General features: G+C 43.7%; 1 protein-coding gene across 1 annotated transcript; it reads right to left on the minus strand.

Annotated features, from left to right (window-relative positions):
• Positions 1–2,085: 2,085 nt before the first annotated feature.
• Positions 2,086–18,778, minus strand: LOC137094720 (prenylcysteine oxidase 1-like). Its single transcript, XM_067470715.1, has 6 exons — positions 18,606–18,778; positions 13,881–14,087; positions 11,239–11,413; positions 9,453–9,664; positions 5,662–5,817; positions 2,086–3,184 (listed from the first exon to the last, which is right to left on the minus strand). The coding sequence occupies exons 1-6, from the start codon at positions 18,715–18,717 to the stop codon at positions 2,532–2,534; spliced, it is 1,515 nt and encodes a 504-aa protein (XP_067326816.1). The 5' UTR covers positions 18,718–18,778; the 3' UTR covers positions 2,086–2,531.
• Between the last annotated feature and the right edge of the window lie 719 nt (positions 18,779–19,497).

The raw sequence follows: 19,497 nt of genomic DNA on the forward strand, positions 1-19,497 counted from the left end.
ACGGCTCTTACAATTCTATGAAAGCTACTGCGGACTCAACTGGAAGAACATCTCTCCAAGCTGAGTTGTTCAACTCAAACATGCTGCCAGCCCTATGCTATGGCGCTACGTATGTGTCATGATCACTCATACCATGCAACAATGAGCTCTCCGGGACGGACACATGCTGACACAGAGTGTCACGAGAAATATAATGTGCAGATTTGTTATGTGTGGGTAGGAATGGAACTGAATGGAAGGAGTATGGATGGAGTTAATAATTTTGGAGACACCATTCTAGAAGATTAATTCCTGCAATGACGAACTGCCTGCTTGCTGGAACTGTAATTAAAAAGTTGTCAATGAGAACTAAAAAGTAAACTGTGATAAGAATTGTGACAGTGACAAGAGAAATGTTTACACTGTTAAGAAGGATGTCAACTCAAGGCATGTTTGCTAACACCAATCAAGAAGAATCAACATCTGTTCAGGATGGAAGATGTCTTATCATTAATTTACAACTTTGGGATGACATCAGCAGAATATTCCTATAAAAGACTCAATCTAATAATTCTCAAATTATGACAGACGGTGACACTGTTCACCCATTATGCTCTGCTCCATGGGAAGGAGAGAGATAGTGTACTTATGGAGAGTGTCAAATCTGCTATGGGAAAAGCAGGATTCTGTACAATTTGGGCTTTTTGGTCAAGGGAAGAGGAAGGAGTGCATTTTGGAGTCTTAGATTTTGTGCAGGGAATCAGGTTCTGCTCTATTCACAATGACATGGAAAACAGAGATCTGGTCCTTGGCATTGTTCTTTGGGAAAGAGGTTTTGGCATTTTGGCATTATTGAAGTTTTGGAATTGTGTGTTGTCAGGCTGCAAGGAAAGCAGGGTCTGGCCTAGGAGATGTTCTTCATGGAGAAAGAATGGTGAAATGGTAAAGTTATGCCCCGTTATGCCAGCTCCACTGGCTGCCGGTCCATCTCCGAGCCCAATTCAAAGTGCTGGTTTTGACCTATAAAGCTCTACACAGTTCTGGCCCAGCTTACCTGTCCAAACACATCCACCCCTATGTCTCACCTCGTAATCTAAGATCATCCAGGGAGGCCCTGCTCTTGCTCCTGTCAACAGCACAAATGCGTCTGGTGGGGACGAGAGACAGGGCCTTTTCGGCGGTGGCTCCCTGCCTATGGAACACACTTCCAACGGCGGTAAGATCGGCTCCTTCCCTCCTGGCTTTCCGAAAGAAATTAAAGGCATGATTTTGGGACCAGGCTTTCAGACAATAGATGTAGCAGCACTTTAGAGGGACATGACTGGAATGACGATATGGCCGACGAGACCGTTTTACTGTTTTAATGATTGCTTATGTATTGTTTTAACTATGTTGTGTCCAATTGTGATTTTATTATTGTAATTGTCATGTAGCTGCCCCAGTCTTCGGAAGAGGCTTTCTTGCTATCCTTATGGCAACAGTTCAACAGATTTCTTTGCCTCCAGCAGAGGCAGCCCTAGGTAATTTTCAACGGTAAGCAAACAGTATCCCCCCCCAACCAATCACTGATATATATTTTCTGTTCATCGTGGGAGTTCTGTGTGCCATATTTAGTTCAATTCCATCATTGGTGGAGTTCAGAATGCTCTTTGATTGTAGGTGAACTATACATCCCAGTAACTACAACTCGCAAATGTCAAGGTCTATTTTCCCCCAAGAGCGCCTCAAGAGCGCCCCTGGGCAAAATCAACTATACTGCAAATGCTTATTTTGCGTAATGGGTTGAGCCACCCCTGGCCTCCAGGCTTTTACATACTGACCAAGGTTGGGTTTTTTATGATGCTGACTTTTTCTTACTCCACTTTAATATCAGAAAGTTGTTCATTCAGCGTTTCCTGGCTTTTTTGCCAGATAGTGGCCACCATAAACAGCATTCGGAAGTCCAGAGCCCAATGCACTGCAGCTATTCTGGTTAAATTCACTTTTCCCTCCTGTTAGTCTTGAAACCTCATTGCTCTTTTAACCACGGTTTGCACTGGGATTCATTGAGGATGAATCCTAGTGTATTTATAATTACAATACCCAATACTGAATGCAAAAAACAGATCCGCAAAATATATATTTAATTTTAAAATCAGTAGTATGGCATACACAGTTTGTTTCATTCCATTTCAAAACCCTCCTGGTTTAGTAGACTCTAAAAACCAGGCTCAGGGAGGGCTGTCTTCAGCTTCAAGTGAATCACATTCACAATTCTTTCAGCAGCTCCTTTATACTTTCCGTTGGTTAATGGGATTAAGAACTGTTTTGTCTAAAGAGGCACTTGAGCACAAACATTTTAGTTTCGTCTCTGCATCCGGAAGAAACATTATTTGCAGAAAAGGCTGCATTGCATTGTATTAGAAAAAGATTAGAGTGCTTTCGAAGAAGTTGTTTGTTACGACATATTCCAATTAGAAATTGAATGTGTTGCTGCAGCAGGAAAATTGGCTCAAAATATTAATGCTGTTCTAGGACTTTTCTGTCTTTTCTGTCCAAGTTCCCATTAAGCTTTAAAGCTCCGTCTTGAGTTTCTCGTGCAAATCCTCTTGATCGATCTTCTCTGTCCGCTCGTACCAGCGGTGGTGAGCCAGGAGGGCAGCATTCTTGGCTGAGATGGCGCCCATTTCCATGGCGCTTGCCACCCACTCCATACTGTTGACGTAGTACATACGGTTGTGGAGAACGAGGGGCGGGCACTGCTCAGGGGGGCTGTAATGAGGGTAGGCCAGCCATGCCTTTGATTCCACCGAATCGTAGGAGGAGAAGAGCATGTTCAGCTGCTCCTTGGTCAACGGCTGGGCAGAAAATATTTTCCAAACCGGTGGGGATGGTGCTGCACCCGCTTCTGCGTCTTTAACAGCAGGGACTATGCTAATGCTGTAGAAGAACGTCTTGGGGTTTTCCATGGTGAAAATGTCGTTTAATTGCAACTGGGAGGGGTCCGAATAGCCAAACAAAGAAGAGTTGATGTTCCCGTGGACAAACGTTGAGACTACATGTTCATAAGGCTTGGAGAATTCGGGAATGGGCGGCTTGAAGTTGCGGAAGGAGATGTTGGTCATTTTACGGTGCAACGGTGTCGCGATCAGGACGATATCGTAGAGAGAGGATGTCACTCCTGAGGCAGACTCGTAGGTGACTTCGTACAGCTTGACGGTCTCACCTTAAAGGAAAAAAATAAATCAAATGATAAAGCCTTTGGAAAATATGAATCTCCCTAACCTGCTTATCTATCCAAACACATCTCTCCTATGAACCTTCCAGGCACTTGAGATCATCTGGAGAGGCCCTGCTCTCAATTCCGCCTGCTTCACAAGCATGTCTGACAGGGACAAGAGACAGGGCCTTCTCTGTGGTGGCCCCTCAGCTGTGGAACTCCCTGCTCAGGGATATTAGACTGGTCCCCTCCCTCCTGACCTTTTGAAAAAGAGGCTCTTTGAGCAAGAGTTTGGAACCTCAGCATGACCAGAAAAACTCAAATTGGAAAATGAACTAGGAACGGCTAAGACGATGGAATGGTTGACGATTTGAACAAGAAGACATAGTTTTTATAACTTTTATTGTTCATTATTTTTATGGTTTTAAATTGTATTGTGATGTATTTTGCTTTTTACCAATGTATGTATTTTTATATATGGCATCCAATTGTTGCCGACTTGTACGCCACCCTGAGTCGCCTTTGGACTGATATGGGCGGGATAAAAATGACACAAATAAATAAATAAATTTGGAAAATGGCATTCATAACCTTTTGGGAAAGCCAGGAATCTCCACAGGCTTTCGGAGGTGAATTGGCATTCCCACTATTTGGTGTGACCTTTTGGAAAAGCATGACCTTGTTAGAAATCACAATCTTTTAAGAAAATTATGAGCCAAATCTTAAACCAACAAAAAGCACCTGAATCATGGAATTTGGCAAATATCACCATGATACATAAAGGGCACACAGACCCAACCGATGTAAGACACTGTAGGCCAATCTCACTTCTAAATAATGACTATACTTTTCACAAACATAACTGCAGAAACATTAAAAACTTTCCTGAATGAGTGGGTCCATGAAGACCAAATGGGTGTCCTTCCAGATAGACATTTAAAAGACAATGTTAGAAATGTATTCGACATTATTGAATATTATGAAACTTACAACCAAAAGGAATTAGCCTTGATAGCTCTGGACGCCAAAAAAGCATTCGACAGTTTAAGTTGTGACAGTGGATTATATGGTTGTGTGGAAGGGCCCTAAGATAACCTAGTTCAAGTCAGATAGTATCAATGTTCTGCTGTGATAACCTGGATTACCTGGCAGTGTAGGCTTAGAGCCCTTTCACACAGCCATATAACCCAGAATTATCAAGGCAGAAAATCCCACAGTATCTGCTTTGAACTGGATTATCTGAGTCCACACTGCCAGATATCCCAGTACATAGCCGAGAAAGTGGGATTTTAGTCAGCTGTGTGGAAGGGGTTCTATGGCTGTGTGGAAGGGCCCTGAGACATTTAACAGCAGGGCCATTGGAAGAAACAACAGACATAGGCATTTCTTCCCATGGGCCTTGAAGTCAATCTGTAAACGGTGTTGGAGTATGTAAAAAAAAATCACTTAATGTGTGTCAACTGTAAAATAAGACACATGAAGATGATTGGCTGGGCAAGGCCCGGGGAGATGGCTGAGCCTGGGACTTTTGGTTACTGTTACATTTTTCAGACTTCAGCTATGCACGTGCTTGCAGAGAAGCAGTGAGAAGGACCGGGATTGTGGCGCAGCTGGCTGAGTGTCAGCTGCATTAAGATCACTCTGACCAAAAGGTCATGAGTTCAAAGCCAGCCCAGGTTGGAGTGGGTTTCCAACCAATTGTGTGTAGCCTGTTGTTGACCTTTGCAACCCGAAAGACAGTTACATCTGTCAAGTAGGAAAATTAGGTACCACCTTGTGTGGGGAGGCTAAATTAACTGATTTATGAGGCCATAAAGAAGACTCCAGCAAAGCACTCCAGCGGGGAAGCACGCGGGGAATGCGGAAGTGCTTCATCAGCATCACAGATGGACGATGAAAGCGACAGCTCCCCTGGCGGCCAGAAAAAGTTAAATAGCCTCTGTGTATGTCTGTATACATTGTATGTCAAAATTGGCATTGAATGTTTGCCATATATGTGTACACTGTAATCCGCCCTGAGTCCCCTGCGGGGTGAGAAGGGCGGAATATAAATGCTGCAAATAAAATAAGGAGACAGAGACAGAGTTTGGAGAGTGCTCTTGCTTCATGAACTGCTGGAGGAGATTATCCATATGGATAAAGAAAGACAATTTTAAATCTCATAAAAGGACATTATGTGAGTTAATGCACATGACTGTAAATATGTTGTTCTCAATGACAAAGGGTAAACTACAGTACTTGTTTTCTACTGTTCATCTGCATGGCATATTTTTCTTTCTCTGGCAAGGGAGTGTGTGGTCTGACCAAACATGAACTACGCATGATTTTCATTTCATCACAAATTGTTTACGTTTCTAGTCCTCATTGTCTTCCAGATCCCTGTTCTCACGAATTCCCCTGCTTATCCATGCCATACAAGCATTTTTTTAATTCGCTAGAGGTCTTTCTGGTGACTCTGAAGAAGAAATGCCCATCACTCTCACCTGAGCGTCCTTTGGGCCGCGTTGTTTCCTCCACGGAGGTCACAGTGCCTTGAATCAGCTGGGCTTTTGAGGCCTGGATCAGACCGGCGCATACTCTCTTGTTGCCTCCTTCCACAGACCAGAGTCCCTTGTCGACTCCTGTGAAGGCCACCACACCTGTCGGGGAAAAAGAAGGAAAGGGTGAAACCACAGAACTGAGTCCCTGGGTTGACTTTCATGGCACTGCACTTCTGAACCACAAAGACTAAATCTCTCACAAGCTGTAAAACATTTATTATTATTATTATTATTATTATTATTATTATTATTATTTACTGTATTTATATTCTGCCCTTCTCATCCGCAGGGGATTCAATGCCATAGACACACAACATGTGTCTATGCCATAGACACACAATATATATAGACAGACACTCAGAGGCTATTTAACATTCCAGCTTTTTTCATGAGGGTATTCTGGCCACCAGGGGAGCTGTTGCTTCACCGTCCATTTGTGACACTGCTGAAGTACTTCCTCATTCTTTGCACGCTCGCTGGAGATTTTTATGGCCTCGTAAATTAGTTAAATTAACCTCCCCGCAAAAGCGGTACCTAAATTTCCTACTCGACAGATGTAACTGTCTTTTGGGCTGCAAAGGTTGACAGCAAGCTACACAAATTGGTCAGAAGCTCATTCTGACCCAGGCTGGCTTCGAACTCATGACCTTTCTGTCAGTAGTGATCTTAATGCAGCTGACTCCCAGCAAGCTGTGCCACAGTCCCGGTGCATATAGAAGGTTGAGGAACCCTGCTCAGATGCCAATAGGAAATGGATAGTGCAAAGGCCCTTCAGTCCCCTGCAAAGAGACAGGATTCAATTTCAATTTGTTCCTCCTCACCCAGGCCATCACACCTGACGGGTACTGGAAATGAGTAATAGAGCTGGGCGTCATCTGCATACTAATGGCATTGAACTCCAAAACTTTGGATCATCTCACCCAACGGCTTCATGTAGCTGTTAAACAACATGGGGGACAATGCTGAACCATGCGGGACCCCATAGGACAATTGTTTGGGGCCAAGCAGGTGTCCCCCAACACCACCTTCTGGGAATGGCCCTCCAGGAAGGACCACAACCAATGCAACACAGTGCCTCCAAGTCCCATTCCTGCAAGGCGGTCTAGGAGGATACCATGATTGATGGTATTGAAAGTCGCTGAGAGGTTCAAGAGAACCAGGAGGGACACACTCCCCCTGTCTATGTCTCTACATCGATCATCCACCAAGGCGACCAATGCTGTTTTGATCCTGTAGCCAGGCCTGAAACCAGACTGCAATGGGTCCAGATCATCCTTTTTATCCAGGAAACTCTGGAGCTGCAAAGCCAATGTGGGAGATATAATTTTAAATGGAATTTTCATGGATGCTTCCAATGATTGTAAGTCCCATGGGTCCTGATTTGCAGAGGCCTTTGTCTGCAAAAATGCTGATGTTTGGAGAAAGAGCTGCAACAGTAAGGTGACTACTCTCAAGGATGAATTCTTCAGAGTAGAACTGGCGCAATAATACTCCCTAATTTTCCCAGCCGCTTGAAGTTTGTGCTTGAAACAAGAATGGAGATAAGACTGACTCATAAACACTTCCTCGTTAAATCCTCATGGTCAGAAACATGAAAAGTGCCATTGTTAACTACCACCTGTTTGCCTTCCTGCTTGTTAGAATCATAAAAAACTAATGAAAATCTGTATTAGCTAGCTAGCAAAATAAGATACTAGAAATAATGAATATGGACAGAATAATAATAATAATAATAATAATAATAATAATCAACTTAAATTAGAACAGCACAACAGAGAGGAAACAAACAAGGACATCTAATCACTTCTCAACAAAAGATTGCTCCAGGCACTGCCAGGCTATCAAATGCTAATCAAGGTGGTCAGTTGAAACATTCACACCTAGCTCCAGCAGACAAGAGTCCTTTGTCTCACCCTGGTCATTCCACAGATATATAAACCCTTTTCCCTAGTTCCAACAGACCTCACTACCTCTGAGGATGCTTGCCATAGATGCAGGCGAAACGTCAGGAGAAATGCCTCTAGAACATGGCCATATAGCCCGAAAAAACCTACAACAACCCATAAATAACTTTATTTATACCCTACTACCATCTCCCCCAACGGGGACTCGGAGCGGCTAAAATACTGGATAACACCCAATCACGGGATGCCAAAGAAACAGACAAACTGGGAACTAGTAAAAGATTATTTCAAACAATTAAAATTAGAAGTAAGAATACAATAGAGAAGAAGTAGACATTAGAAGAGAGGGGTTTTTTGGGGTTTTTTTTTTAGATACCTGAACAACAGTCTGGGAATTCTAAAGTAATATAAACAGGTAAAGACTATGAATAATAGATGGAAGTCACGTTTTAAAAATATTATTATTATTATTTGTTTTGTTTTGTTGATTTTATTTAATATTAATATTATTACTGTGCTTATCAATATTTTTAATCTTATTTTATTTTCTTTATTATTCATTTTTTTCTTTTTCTCTTGATTTCTTATTCTCTCTTCCCTTCCTTTCTCGCTCTTTCTTTATTTCAAATATATTCTTCCCCCACTTTCCATGTAATCTTACAATTTCAATAAAAAATATTTTTTAAAAAAATCTGTATTGGCTAGCTTAGAGCAATTAAATAATTTATCTTTGTACACCAATGAGACTATGCTTTTAAATTTCTGAAAAAGTGATAAAAAGCCTTGCAGCCCTATAACATTAAAACTAAGATGTGCTTCTCTCTTTATCTGGGTGAACCGCTGGGGGTCTTTCTTTGAAGCAATAACTCAATGCAACTGAAGCAACTGATGCCAGTCAAGATATGAACATCAACAAGTCCTTGGCAGACTTGGCACAGCTTGATAAAGTTACAACACAAACAGTCAATTTGAGAAACCATAGAGATGTTCTTTCTTTCCCTTTTTCTCCAATTACTGAGGTAACCTTTCTCCAAATGGTAGAAAAAATCCTGGGATCTTTCACCCTAACCCTGAGCTGCTATGGTTAGAAAGAACAGGTCTTCCCCTATCTAAGCACAAGGTCAGTTTTGGAGATTAAGTAATGCTCAATAATACTCAATAACTAGTCCTCTCTATTTCTCAAAAACTCAATTACTCAATTACTATCTCAATATCTTAATATCTCTCTCTCTATAACTCAATAAGCTTCTCTATCTCAATTGCCTTTCTTAATAACTCAATAGTACTCACAATGGGTTTTTCAGAGCTCCCTGCCTGACCAACAGCACACCTGAGGCTCTTTTCTCTACTGAAGGAGGCAGGGGAAGATTCCAAAATGGAGATCTCAACCCCAGGAAAAAGGGCGGACTCCAAACCCAGAGATATTTTCTAAACCAATAACTGCAGAGGGCCTGCAGGCTGGCTTTCCAGATACTGTTTAACTTCCAGGGTGCTCCTGGGTCTGTAGCAAGCCTGGGGAAATGCAAAGGAATGCTATCCCATGCAGCTAAAAGGCAACGTAAACCATGCTCCTGGAAGACGGAACAAGCCCCATTTTAAGGCGTGACAGACCTTTTATGTTGTGGGCACCCTACTGTCGCCTATTGCTTGGCCCGCAGTAAACAAAACATCTGCAGTTGGAATTCAACTTGTGCTTTACCTCTCTTTACACCACCCTCACAAGTCCAAGGGGGCTCCTGACTTTGTGCAGAGTTCTGGAGTGCTGGAGAACCATAGTCCCTACACCACCACACGTTCCAGAACCATTATTGCTGTACCAAACCCACTTACCCACAAATCCATTGATGCCGACTCCCTGCCCGTAGTTGTACCGCATGATGGGTGTTGCCATTTCGTGGATGAACTTCTGGGAGAATCCGGCCTTCTGCATAGACTCCTCGATGGTTTGGTTCCACATCTGGATGAGCTCAGCCCCTCCAAGGGCATGGAGCAAGACCTCGTTGGAGCTAAAGGCGTAGTCGTGCGCCTGGTAGCGGTAGATCCTTGGGCCAAGAAAGGAAAGAGGGGATATGATGATGATGTTATATTGATACCCTGCTTTCTCTCTCCCGAAGGAGACTCAAAGTGGCTTGACGTAAAAGCAATAGCACACAATTTAAATTATTATTATTATTATTATTATTATTATTATTATTATTATTATTATTTAAATTGTGTGCTGTTGCTTTTACGTCAAGCCACTATTATTATTATTATTATTATTATTATTATTATTATTATTATTATAAATGCCCTACTTTCTCTCTCCTGAAGGAGACTCAAAGTGGCTTGACATAAGCAATAGCACACAATCTATATAAATAAAAATGTAATGTTCGTTTGTGGGATTAACATAACTCTAAAACCACTGAACGAATTGCTGCCAAATTTGGACACAAGACACCTACTAACCCAAGGAGTGACCATCACTAAAAAAATTGATTTTTTCATTTGGGAGTTGTAGTTGCTGGGATGTATAGTTCACCTACAATCAAAGAGCATTCTGAACTCCACCAATGATGGAATTGAACTAAATGTGGCACATAGGACTGGCATGCCCAACAGAAAATGCTGAAAGGGCTTGGTAGGCATTGGTCTTGAGTTTGGGAGTTATAGTTCACCTACATCTAGAGGGCACTGTAGACTCAAACAATGATGGATCTGGATCAAACTTGGCACAAATATTCCATACGCCCAAATATGTACACAGATGGAGTTTGGAGTAAATAGACCTTGACATTTGGGAGTTGTAGTTACTGGGTTTTATAGTTCACCTGCAATCAAAAAGCATTCTGAACAAAAGCATTCTGAACGCCCCCACCAACGACAGAACTGGGGCAAACTTCCCACACAGAACTTCCATGACAAACAGAAAACACTTAAGGCCACCCAGTCTAACTTCCTTCACCAAGGCAAGAAAACATAATCAAAGCTCTCCTGACAAAGAGACATCCAACCACAGATATAGATTAGATATATATGATTCACGATTAGATATATATGATTCACACACAGAGAGATATAGTATCATAGATTTGAAAGGGACCCCTAAAGAAGGATAATTCTATGTTGCATGTTCCAGAGTAGGCAAACCAGACATCAACACTGTCAAAGAAACAGCACAAGCAGAAAGAAGTTACATTTATTAGAAACAAAGACTTTCTCATTATTTTCCAGATTATCAGGCTGGGCCACAGCAACATGTGGCAGGGGACAGCTAGTTTAAATAATAATAATAATAATAATAATAATAACAACAACAACAACAACAACAATAATAACAACAACGTTGTTGTTGTTGTTGTTGTTATTATTATTATTATTATTTATACCCTGCTTTATCTCTCCCGAAGAAGACTCAAAGCAGCTTAACATAAAAGCAATAACATATCATTTAGAATATACAAAAAGGTAAACATTAAAACAGAATTAAATATAAACAGTATAGGTACAAAGTAAGGAGTTTGAGTTGTGGATTCCTAGAGCAGGAGGGGGCAGAGCTAGACAGCTTCAGGAGATCCTGACTCTTACACTGATTTCCCTCCCACTCATAATTCCCAATTTAGGGACCAATTACCTCATAAATTTGTCCAGGGTCTCCTCCACCCACATGGACTTCCGTATAGCATTCAGCCCGTAATGCCAGAGCAGTTTCAGGAAGTTCCAGATGGTCCAACCGCTCTCCTCAAAGACTAACTCATCTCCGTTGTAGATGCCTAAAAGCCCACCATGACCCTGGACAACAGAAAGTCCTGGCAAGATGAGAAGAAAACATGGCTGATTTAGAAAGGATGGCCAAAAAAAGAGGCAGGATCATCTTTTGAGATGCATCTCCCTGGCATCTAAGAGGAAGCGCTCCAATTGTTGTTGCATGTCAGCCTGTTCAGCCTGTGATTGTGTCTGATGTTCATGTTGATGTGCATGATGGGAATGATGTTCATGGTGATGTTCATGATGGGGATGGTGTTCCTGATGATGGGCCTGGGGATGACGGATTACTTGGGTCTTAGTTAAGTTCAGAAGAGATCTTAGTTAAGTTCAGATTCCCTGGAGACTAGGACGCAAAACAATGGCTTCAAACTACAAGAAAGAGATTCCATCTGAACATGAGGAAGAACTTCCTGACTGTGAGAGCCGTTCAGCACTGGAACTCTCTGCCCCGGAGTGTGATGGAGGCTCCTTCTTTGGAAGCTTTTCAACAGAGGCTGGATGGCCATCTGTCAGGGGTGATTTGAATGCAATATTCCTGCTTCTTGGCAGGGGGTTGGACTGGATGGCCCATGAGGTCTCTTCCAACTCTTTGATTCTATGATTCGATGAGAGGCCTGAGCTGTTTCAGGAAGAGTCACAAGGCCACATTCCTGGGAGCGACCTTTCACTGCTTTTCTCAGGGCAACTGCCTGAAAATGATGCTGAGATTGATTTGCAAGGTGCAGGAGTTAATGAGGGAGAGGACAGTGAAACCTTGGACAGAAAGCAAAGTTTCAGCAAACAGAGGCAGAGCTTTCAGAGATTGAGGCTATCACTTCGTCTACAGCAAAAGAAAGATAACAAACCGTTATCTTGTGGGAAAGTCAAGAAAAATGCTTTCCTTCCAGTTTTGGGTTCTGGAAAAGGTTTATAATGAATCATGGGAGTGGGTTGCATCAGTTGAGGCAACACTGTTATTTTATCACGGTCTTGTTTTCAAGTGCTCTGAGTTTCATGTACTAAGTTTTTGCCAAGCTGAAGTTTTGCCAATGGGATTTTCATGCTGTTTTGGTTCATGGTTTTTCAAGTGCCTTGTTTCATGGATTTCTATGAACTCCTGGATCTTGTTTCCGTTTAAAGCTTATGGACTATTTTGGATTTTTACTGTTTTGCTATGTAATACTGCTTTAGCTACATATATTTTTCAATAAACTGCTTTCTGATTTTACCAAGCTCGTGTATTGTTTAAGGTCAGATGTGTTCTTGCTCTGGTGTACAACAATTGTGTTATGTAGAAAAAAGCATCAAATCAACGAAATTCAGAAAAGTACAAATATTATTTTCCCAACCTCACCAACCTCCTGTTCCCACTTGTGTAACCACCACCCAAGACTTCCAACACCACACCATAGTAAAACAACGGCTCGCTGACTCCATAGCATTGAACCAAGGCAATTAAAGTGCCTTCATTCTGCAACACAGATGCATCCAAAGGTTTTCTTTTCAGTTGCTGGAAGCTTTGGTGTCCTAACGTTTTGTTTTTAAAGGAATCCTAAGCAGGCAGCAAATGCAAGGCACACTTTTCTGGGCCAAATGGGCACTTTTTATGCATCACATTTGGTAGCAAATACTTTTTGTTGGTTTCAGGGTTTTGTTAATGCGCATGGGATCCAATGGCGCATGAGACTCAAGCCAAGGCGAGTATGAAAGACCTTAAAGCAGTATGAGAAAGGCTATAGCAGAAGGTTTGCGGAGGAGCACAAGACCCTGCAGTGCTTGTGGAGCTAATTTTGCACTATGACAAAGAGCCATCAGGACTTCCTCCTTCCGTTTGGTCTCTGGCATTTTCTGTTTTATTTCTTTTATGGTGTCGTAAAATACGTCCCCTGCTTTTTAGAGGTACCGAATTTCTCTACTTACAGCTCTAAGCTGTTTTCGAACTGCTTAGCTAAACAGTGAGCTGGGCTGATAGTCGGGTGCTCAACCCGACCCGGACTTCGAACTGGAAACCTTTATTTATATACGTATTTGTTTACCATATTTATATACCAACTTTCTCAGCCCGGAGGCAACTCAGGGCGGTTTACAAACGGCAAAATTCTATGCCCCCAATAACATAAAATGTAATTAAAATATTAACATAGAATATAAACCATATAAAAACAATAAAACATAAGTCCTCAACGTCTCATTACTAAAATCATTTTCCAGTCGCATCGTCTAATCATTCCATGGATCTAAAATAGCCTATTACACTGCATCTGTTCTGACTCTCAAAATGTTAGGAGGGAGGGGGCCGATCGAATGTCCCTAGAGAGGGCGTTCCATAACCGAGGGGCCACCGCTGAGAAGGCCCTGTCTCTCATTCTCAACAGTCGCATCTCCGAAGGAGGTGGGACCAAGAGCAGGGCCTCCCCAAACTATCTTAGAGACCTAGATGGTTCATAGGGAGATCTTACTGCTTTGCTGGTAGTGATTTACCAGCTGTGCTATAGCCCGGCCCTGCTTTAGGATACAAAAAGGCCTTACCTAGTTCCTTAACAAAATGCTTCATGTGCAGGTTGAGCGGGTGGATGACGGTTCCTCCAGCTTCGTAGCCTTTTCCTTCCAAGTCGATGGTTGCCAAGCGGCCGCCCACCTCGCCTCGCTCAAAGACGTCGATGGGGACATCTTTGCCGAACTTCTGGCGCAGGAAATAGGCAGCAGAAGTGCCCCCGATTCCTGCTCCAATCACCCCTGAAAACAAGTCATCCTTCATTAATCCCCTTTCACGGAGAAACGTTACCTGGAATACAGCTGCCTTGTATTAATTCCCTTTCACAGCCGGCCTTGGCTAGGAAGGATGGCGCATTTCATCCTACTCTAATCCCAACCCAAGTTCCTTCCAGTCCTTTAGGTTATGTAGGTTAGCCTCTGCACACAAAAAGACTCCAACAGACATTCTCTAACAATGCTCAAAGCTCTACTGAAATTCCTTTTAATACTGAACACTAGGCATCCCCTGCCACGCGTTACTGTGGCCCAGTCTGATGATCTGGAAAATAAAGTAATGAGAAAGTGTTGGTTTCTAATATATGTAATTTCTTTCTGCTTGTGGGTAAACAGTATTTCTTGTTATTTCTTTGTCAGTGTTAATGCAGAGATTGTCTGGTTTGCCTACTCTGGAATATGCAACATATCATAGTCCTTCTTTAGGGGTCCCTTTCAAATCTATGATACTATATCTGTGTGTGTGTGTGAATCATATCTATCTATATTTATGATTGGATGGCTCTTCATCAGGAGAGCTCTGATTACATTTTCTTGCCCTGGTGAAGAGAATTGGACTGGATGGCCTTGAGTATTTTCTGTTGGTCATGGGGGTTCTGTATGGGAAGTTTGGCCCAATTCTATCGTTGGTGGGGTTCAGAATGTTCTTTGATTGTAGGTGAATTATAAATCCTAGTAACTACATCTCCCAAATGTCAAGGTCTATTTCTCCTAAACTCCATCTGTGTTCATATTTGGGCATATTGAGTATTCCTGGCAAGTTTGGTCAAGATCCATCATTGTTTGAGTCCACAGTGCTCTCTGGATGTAGGTGAATTACAACTTCCAAACTCAAAGTCAACACCCACCAAATCCCTCTAATGTTTTCTGTTGGTCATGGGAGTCCGGTGTGCCACATTTGGTTCAATTCCATCATTGGTGGAGTTCAGAATGCTCTTTGATTGGAGGTGAACTGTAACTCCTAGTAACTACAACTCCCAAATGTCAAGGTCTATTTCCCTCAAATTCCATCTGTGTTCATATTTGGGCATATGGAATATTCGTGTAGAGTTTGGTTCAGATCCATCATTGTTTGAGTCCACAGTGCTCTCTGGATGTAGGTGAACTACAACACCCAAACTCAAGAACAATGCTCAGCAAACCCTTCTTGTGTTTTCTGTTGGTCATGGGGTTCCTATCTGCCAAGCTTGGTTCAATTCCATCATTGGTGGAGTTCAAAATGCTCTTTGATTGTAGGTGAACTATAAATCCCAGTAACTACAACTCCCAAATGACAAAATCAATTTTTTGAGTGAAGGACATACATTGGGTTGTTAGGTGTCTTGTGTCCAAATTTGGTGTCATTTTGTCCAATGGTTTTTGAGTTAAGTTAATCCCACAAACTAACATTACATTTTTATTTATATAGACTGAACATGGCATTGAATATGAACATGGCATTGAATATTTGCCATTTTTGGCCTTTGGAAGCCTCCCTGAGTCTCTTTGAGGAGGGAGGATGGGTTAAAAATAAAGATGTTGTCGAAAGCTTCCATGGCTGCAATCACTGGGTTGCTGTTAGTTTTCTGGGCTGGCTGGCCAAGTTCCAGAAGCATTCTCTCCTGACATTTTGCCCACATCTATGTGTCTCCAATGAAGCTGTATCGCCAAATTCTTGTTTCCACAACAAGCCAAATTTTCCAAAATCACATTCTCACCAAGACAGAAAGTGAAATGGAATCTTCTTAACAGGGACACAGACAGCAAAGGCAAGGCCAACAGGACGTTAACCTTTCCCTATGCGATCCAAAGCTAAAACACACACACGCATACACACACATATATATTTGGCTGGAGTTACAATTAAAGAATGCCTCTATTCAGGCTTATATAAACATTCTTGTTCATAACTTGGGGACTGCAGGTAATTGTTTCAGGTGGACTTTGAAAGAGTAAACGTTATGTCACAATGTAATAGACACACATGCCCCTTGGAACTAAACATGATTCCTAATTTACTGTATAGATAATCCATGATTCCTAATCTACTGTATAGATAATGGCTGCAGCTTGGCCCCACTTAAATTGCCATGGCTCAATGCCATGGAATATTGGGAATTGTCTTACTCAACTGCCAAGTGTGCCTGGCCTGTTTGGCATAAGTCTGCCCATGCAAAGCAGGTGAACATAGCATTGAATGAAACATGCAGAATAATCACAGGATGTCTTAAACCTACACCTGTTGATAAACTCTATAAGCTAGCCCCCCCTAATGTGTGACAGGAAGTTGCTGCTAAATGTGGGAGAAATAAGGTTGAACACTGGGAAAGCCACCCACTACATGGCTCCCAGCCTCCTCCCAGTAGACTCAAATCAAGGAAAAGCTTTATGAGAACTACCACTCCTCTTGGCATCCCCCCCCCCCCAGCAACAAGAAAGTTATCCCTCTGGGCAGCTAGACCAGGAAATCCCAACTGGATGCACCCCCCCCCCCACGAGGGTCTTCCTCCAAGGGCAAACCAAGAATGGGCAACTTGGAAGTCCCTGAACAGACTCAGAAGCGGAGTGGGCAGATCAAAAGACAACCTGGCCAAATGGCACGACCTAAAAGAATCCCACACCTTGTGTGACTGTGGAGCAGAACAGACAACTCCGCATCTGTATGCTCGTCCACTATGCCCTGCCTCATGTACAGCCAACTCCGTATCTGTATGCTCATCCACTATGTCCTGCCTCATGTACAGACAACTCCGTATCTGTATGCTTGTCCACTATGCCCTGCCTCATGTACAGACAACTCTGTGTCCACTATGCCTTGCCTCATGTACAGACAACTCCGCATCTGTATGCTTGTCCACTATGCCCTGCCTCATGTACAGACAACTCCGTATCTGTATGCTCATCCACTATGCCGTGCCTCATGTACAGACAACTCCGAAATCTATATGCTTGTCCACTATGCCCTGCCTCATGTACAGACAACTCCGTGTCCACTATGCTCTGCCTCATGTACAGACAACTCTGCATCTGTATGCTTGTCCACTATGCCCTGCCTCATGTACAGCCAACTCCGTATCTGTATGCTCATCCACTATGGCCTGCCTCATGTAAGGGTCCTTCCACACAGCCATATAACCCAGAATATCAAGGCAGATACATGAGCCAACATGAGCCAACTCCCTTCCCCATGACCGGCTCCCTTTCCCGATCCCCCGGTGCTCCACCCGCCTCCTCTCCTCTTCCCAATCCGCAGGTGGGCCAAGGGGTGGAGCCGCCGCACCTGGCCCGCTTCAGGTCTGGAGGCGTGTTTGAAAACCCCAGCGTGCGCACCAAAAGTCGCCTCTTGTCCTGACTTTCTCTTCAGCCATTGGGACCAAGAGAGAGAGAGAGAGAGAGAGCCCCTCTGGCTGGAGGTATCTCCCACCTCCGCTCCCTCCTTTGTTTTTGCGCCTACCTTCAAGAAAGGTGAGCATCTCCACCTCTCTCTCTCTCTCTTGGTCCCAATGGCTGAGGAGAAAGTCAGGAGAAGAGGTGACTTTTGGTGCACACGCCGGGGTCTTCAGGCACGGCTCCGGACCCAAAGCAGGCCAGGCAAGGGAGCAAGTGTGGCAAGTGTAGTTACTGGGATGTATGTTCACCTACAATCAAAGAGCATTCTGAACTCCACCAATGATGGAATTGAACCAAATATGGCACACAGAACTCCCATGACGAACAGAAAATATATATCAATGATTGGTTGGGGGGGGGGGGTGCCAAAATACTGTTTGCTTACCGTTGAAAATTACCTAGGGCCGCCTCTGCCCACCCTTTCTCATTACTTTATTTTCCAGATCACCAGACTGGGCCACAGCAATGCCTGGCAGGGGACGGCTAGTATATATATAAGATTATATTCTATTAAGAGCCCCCGGTGGCACAGTGGGTTAAAGCACTGAGCTGCTGAGCTTGTTGATCGAAAGGTTGCAGGTTCGATTCCGGGGAGCAGTGTGAGCTTCCGCTGTCAGCCCTAGCTTCTGCCAACCTAGCAGTTTGAAAACATGCAAATGTGAGTAGATCAATAGGGAAGGTAAGGGCGCTCCATGCAGTCATGCCGGTCACATGACCTTGGAGGTGTCTATGGACAACGCTGGCTCTTCGGCTTAGAAATGAAGATGAGCACCACACCCCAGAGTCAGACATGACTAGACTTAATGTCAGGTGACTACCTACCTATATTCTATTAACAGCATATGGTTGTTAGGAATTGTGGGAGTGGACGTCCAAAATACTGGAGGGATGACCAAAATTGGCCCAGGCCTGCCTTACAGTATAGATGAGCCTTCAAAAGGAAGGGAAGGGGAGAAGATGCAAAGACCTCCCTCTCCAAAGACTTTTGGAGCAAACAACAACCTTGCAGAGAGGGACACAGGAAGGTGGTGGTGGTGGTGGGGGGGGGGGGAAGCAATTGCCTCTTTAACTGCCCCCCCATTAGCATTTTTTTTTTCTCTCCCCTAAAGAAGTTACCTATCCTGGAAGGTGGGCGGCGCAGGTCTTGCGTGGCTGAAGTTTGGAGCAGAAGGGAAGAGAAGAGGAGGAGGAAGGCGGCCAGGAGGGAAGCGCTCGCTTGCAAAACCATGGCGAAGGCTCGGGGAAAAGGGGAAAGAAGGGAGGGGAGAAGGGGCTGGGGAGCGAGGAGGGGCCTGGCCTGGCTCCTCCCGGCGTCCAAGTCCCGGGAAAGGGCGGAGAAAAGGCCCGGGAGAGGAGCCAAGCCCTGCGCCCTCCCTGTGCGCCTTTACGCACACGCCTTTGGAGAGCTTTGGGCACCTGGAGCGCCTGTCTGCTTGGTTTGGCACAACACAGAGCCACCCCGAGTTAGGTTCTTGTGGGTTTTTTCGGGCTATAGAGCCATGTTCTAGAGGCATTTCTCCTGACGTTTCGCCTGCATCTATGGCAAGCATCCTCAGAGGTTGTGAGGTCTGTTGGAAGTAGGAAAAATGGGTTTATATATCTGTGGAATGGCTGGGGTGGGGCAAGGAGCTCTTCCCTGCTGCAGTTAGGTGGGAATGTTTAGCTGATCACCTTCATTAGCATTTGAAGGCCTGCCTGAGCCTGGGAAAATGTGTTGCTGGGAGGTGTTAATCTGTGCCTGGTTTTTTCTCTCTGTTTAGCTGTTATAATTTTAGAGTTTTTTAATACTGGTAGCCAGAATTTGTTCATTTTCATGGTCTCTTCCTTTCTGTTGAAATTGTCCACATGCTTGTGGATTTCAATGGCTTCTCTGTGTAGTCTGACATGGTGGTTGTTGGTGTGGTCCAGCATTTCTGTGTTCTCAAATAATATGCTGTGTCCAGGTTGGTTCATCAGGTGCTCTGCTATGGCTGACTTCTCTGGTTGGAGTAGTTTGCAGTGCCTTTCA

This window comes from Anolis sagrei, chromosome 7 (assembly GCF_037176765.1).
Source record: "Anolis sagrei isolate rAnoSag1 chromosome 7, rAnoSag1.mat, whole genome shotgun sequence".
Taxonomy (NCBI): domain Eukaryota; kingdom Metazoa; phylum Chordata; class Lepidosauria; order Squamata; family Dactyloidae; genus Anolis; species Anolis sagrei.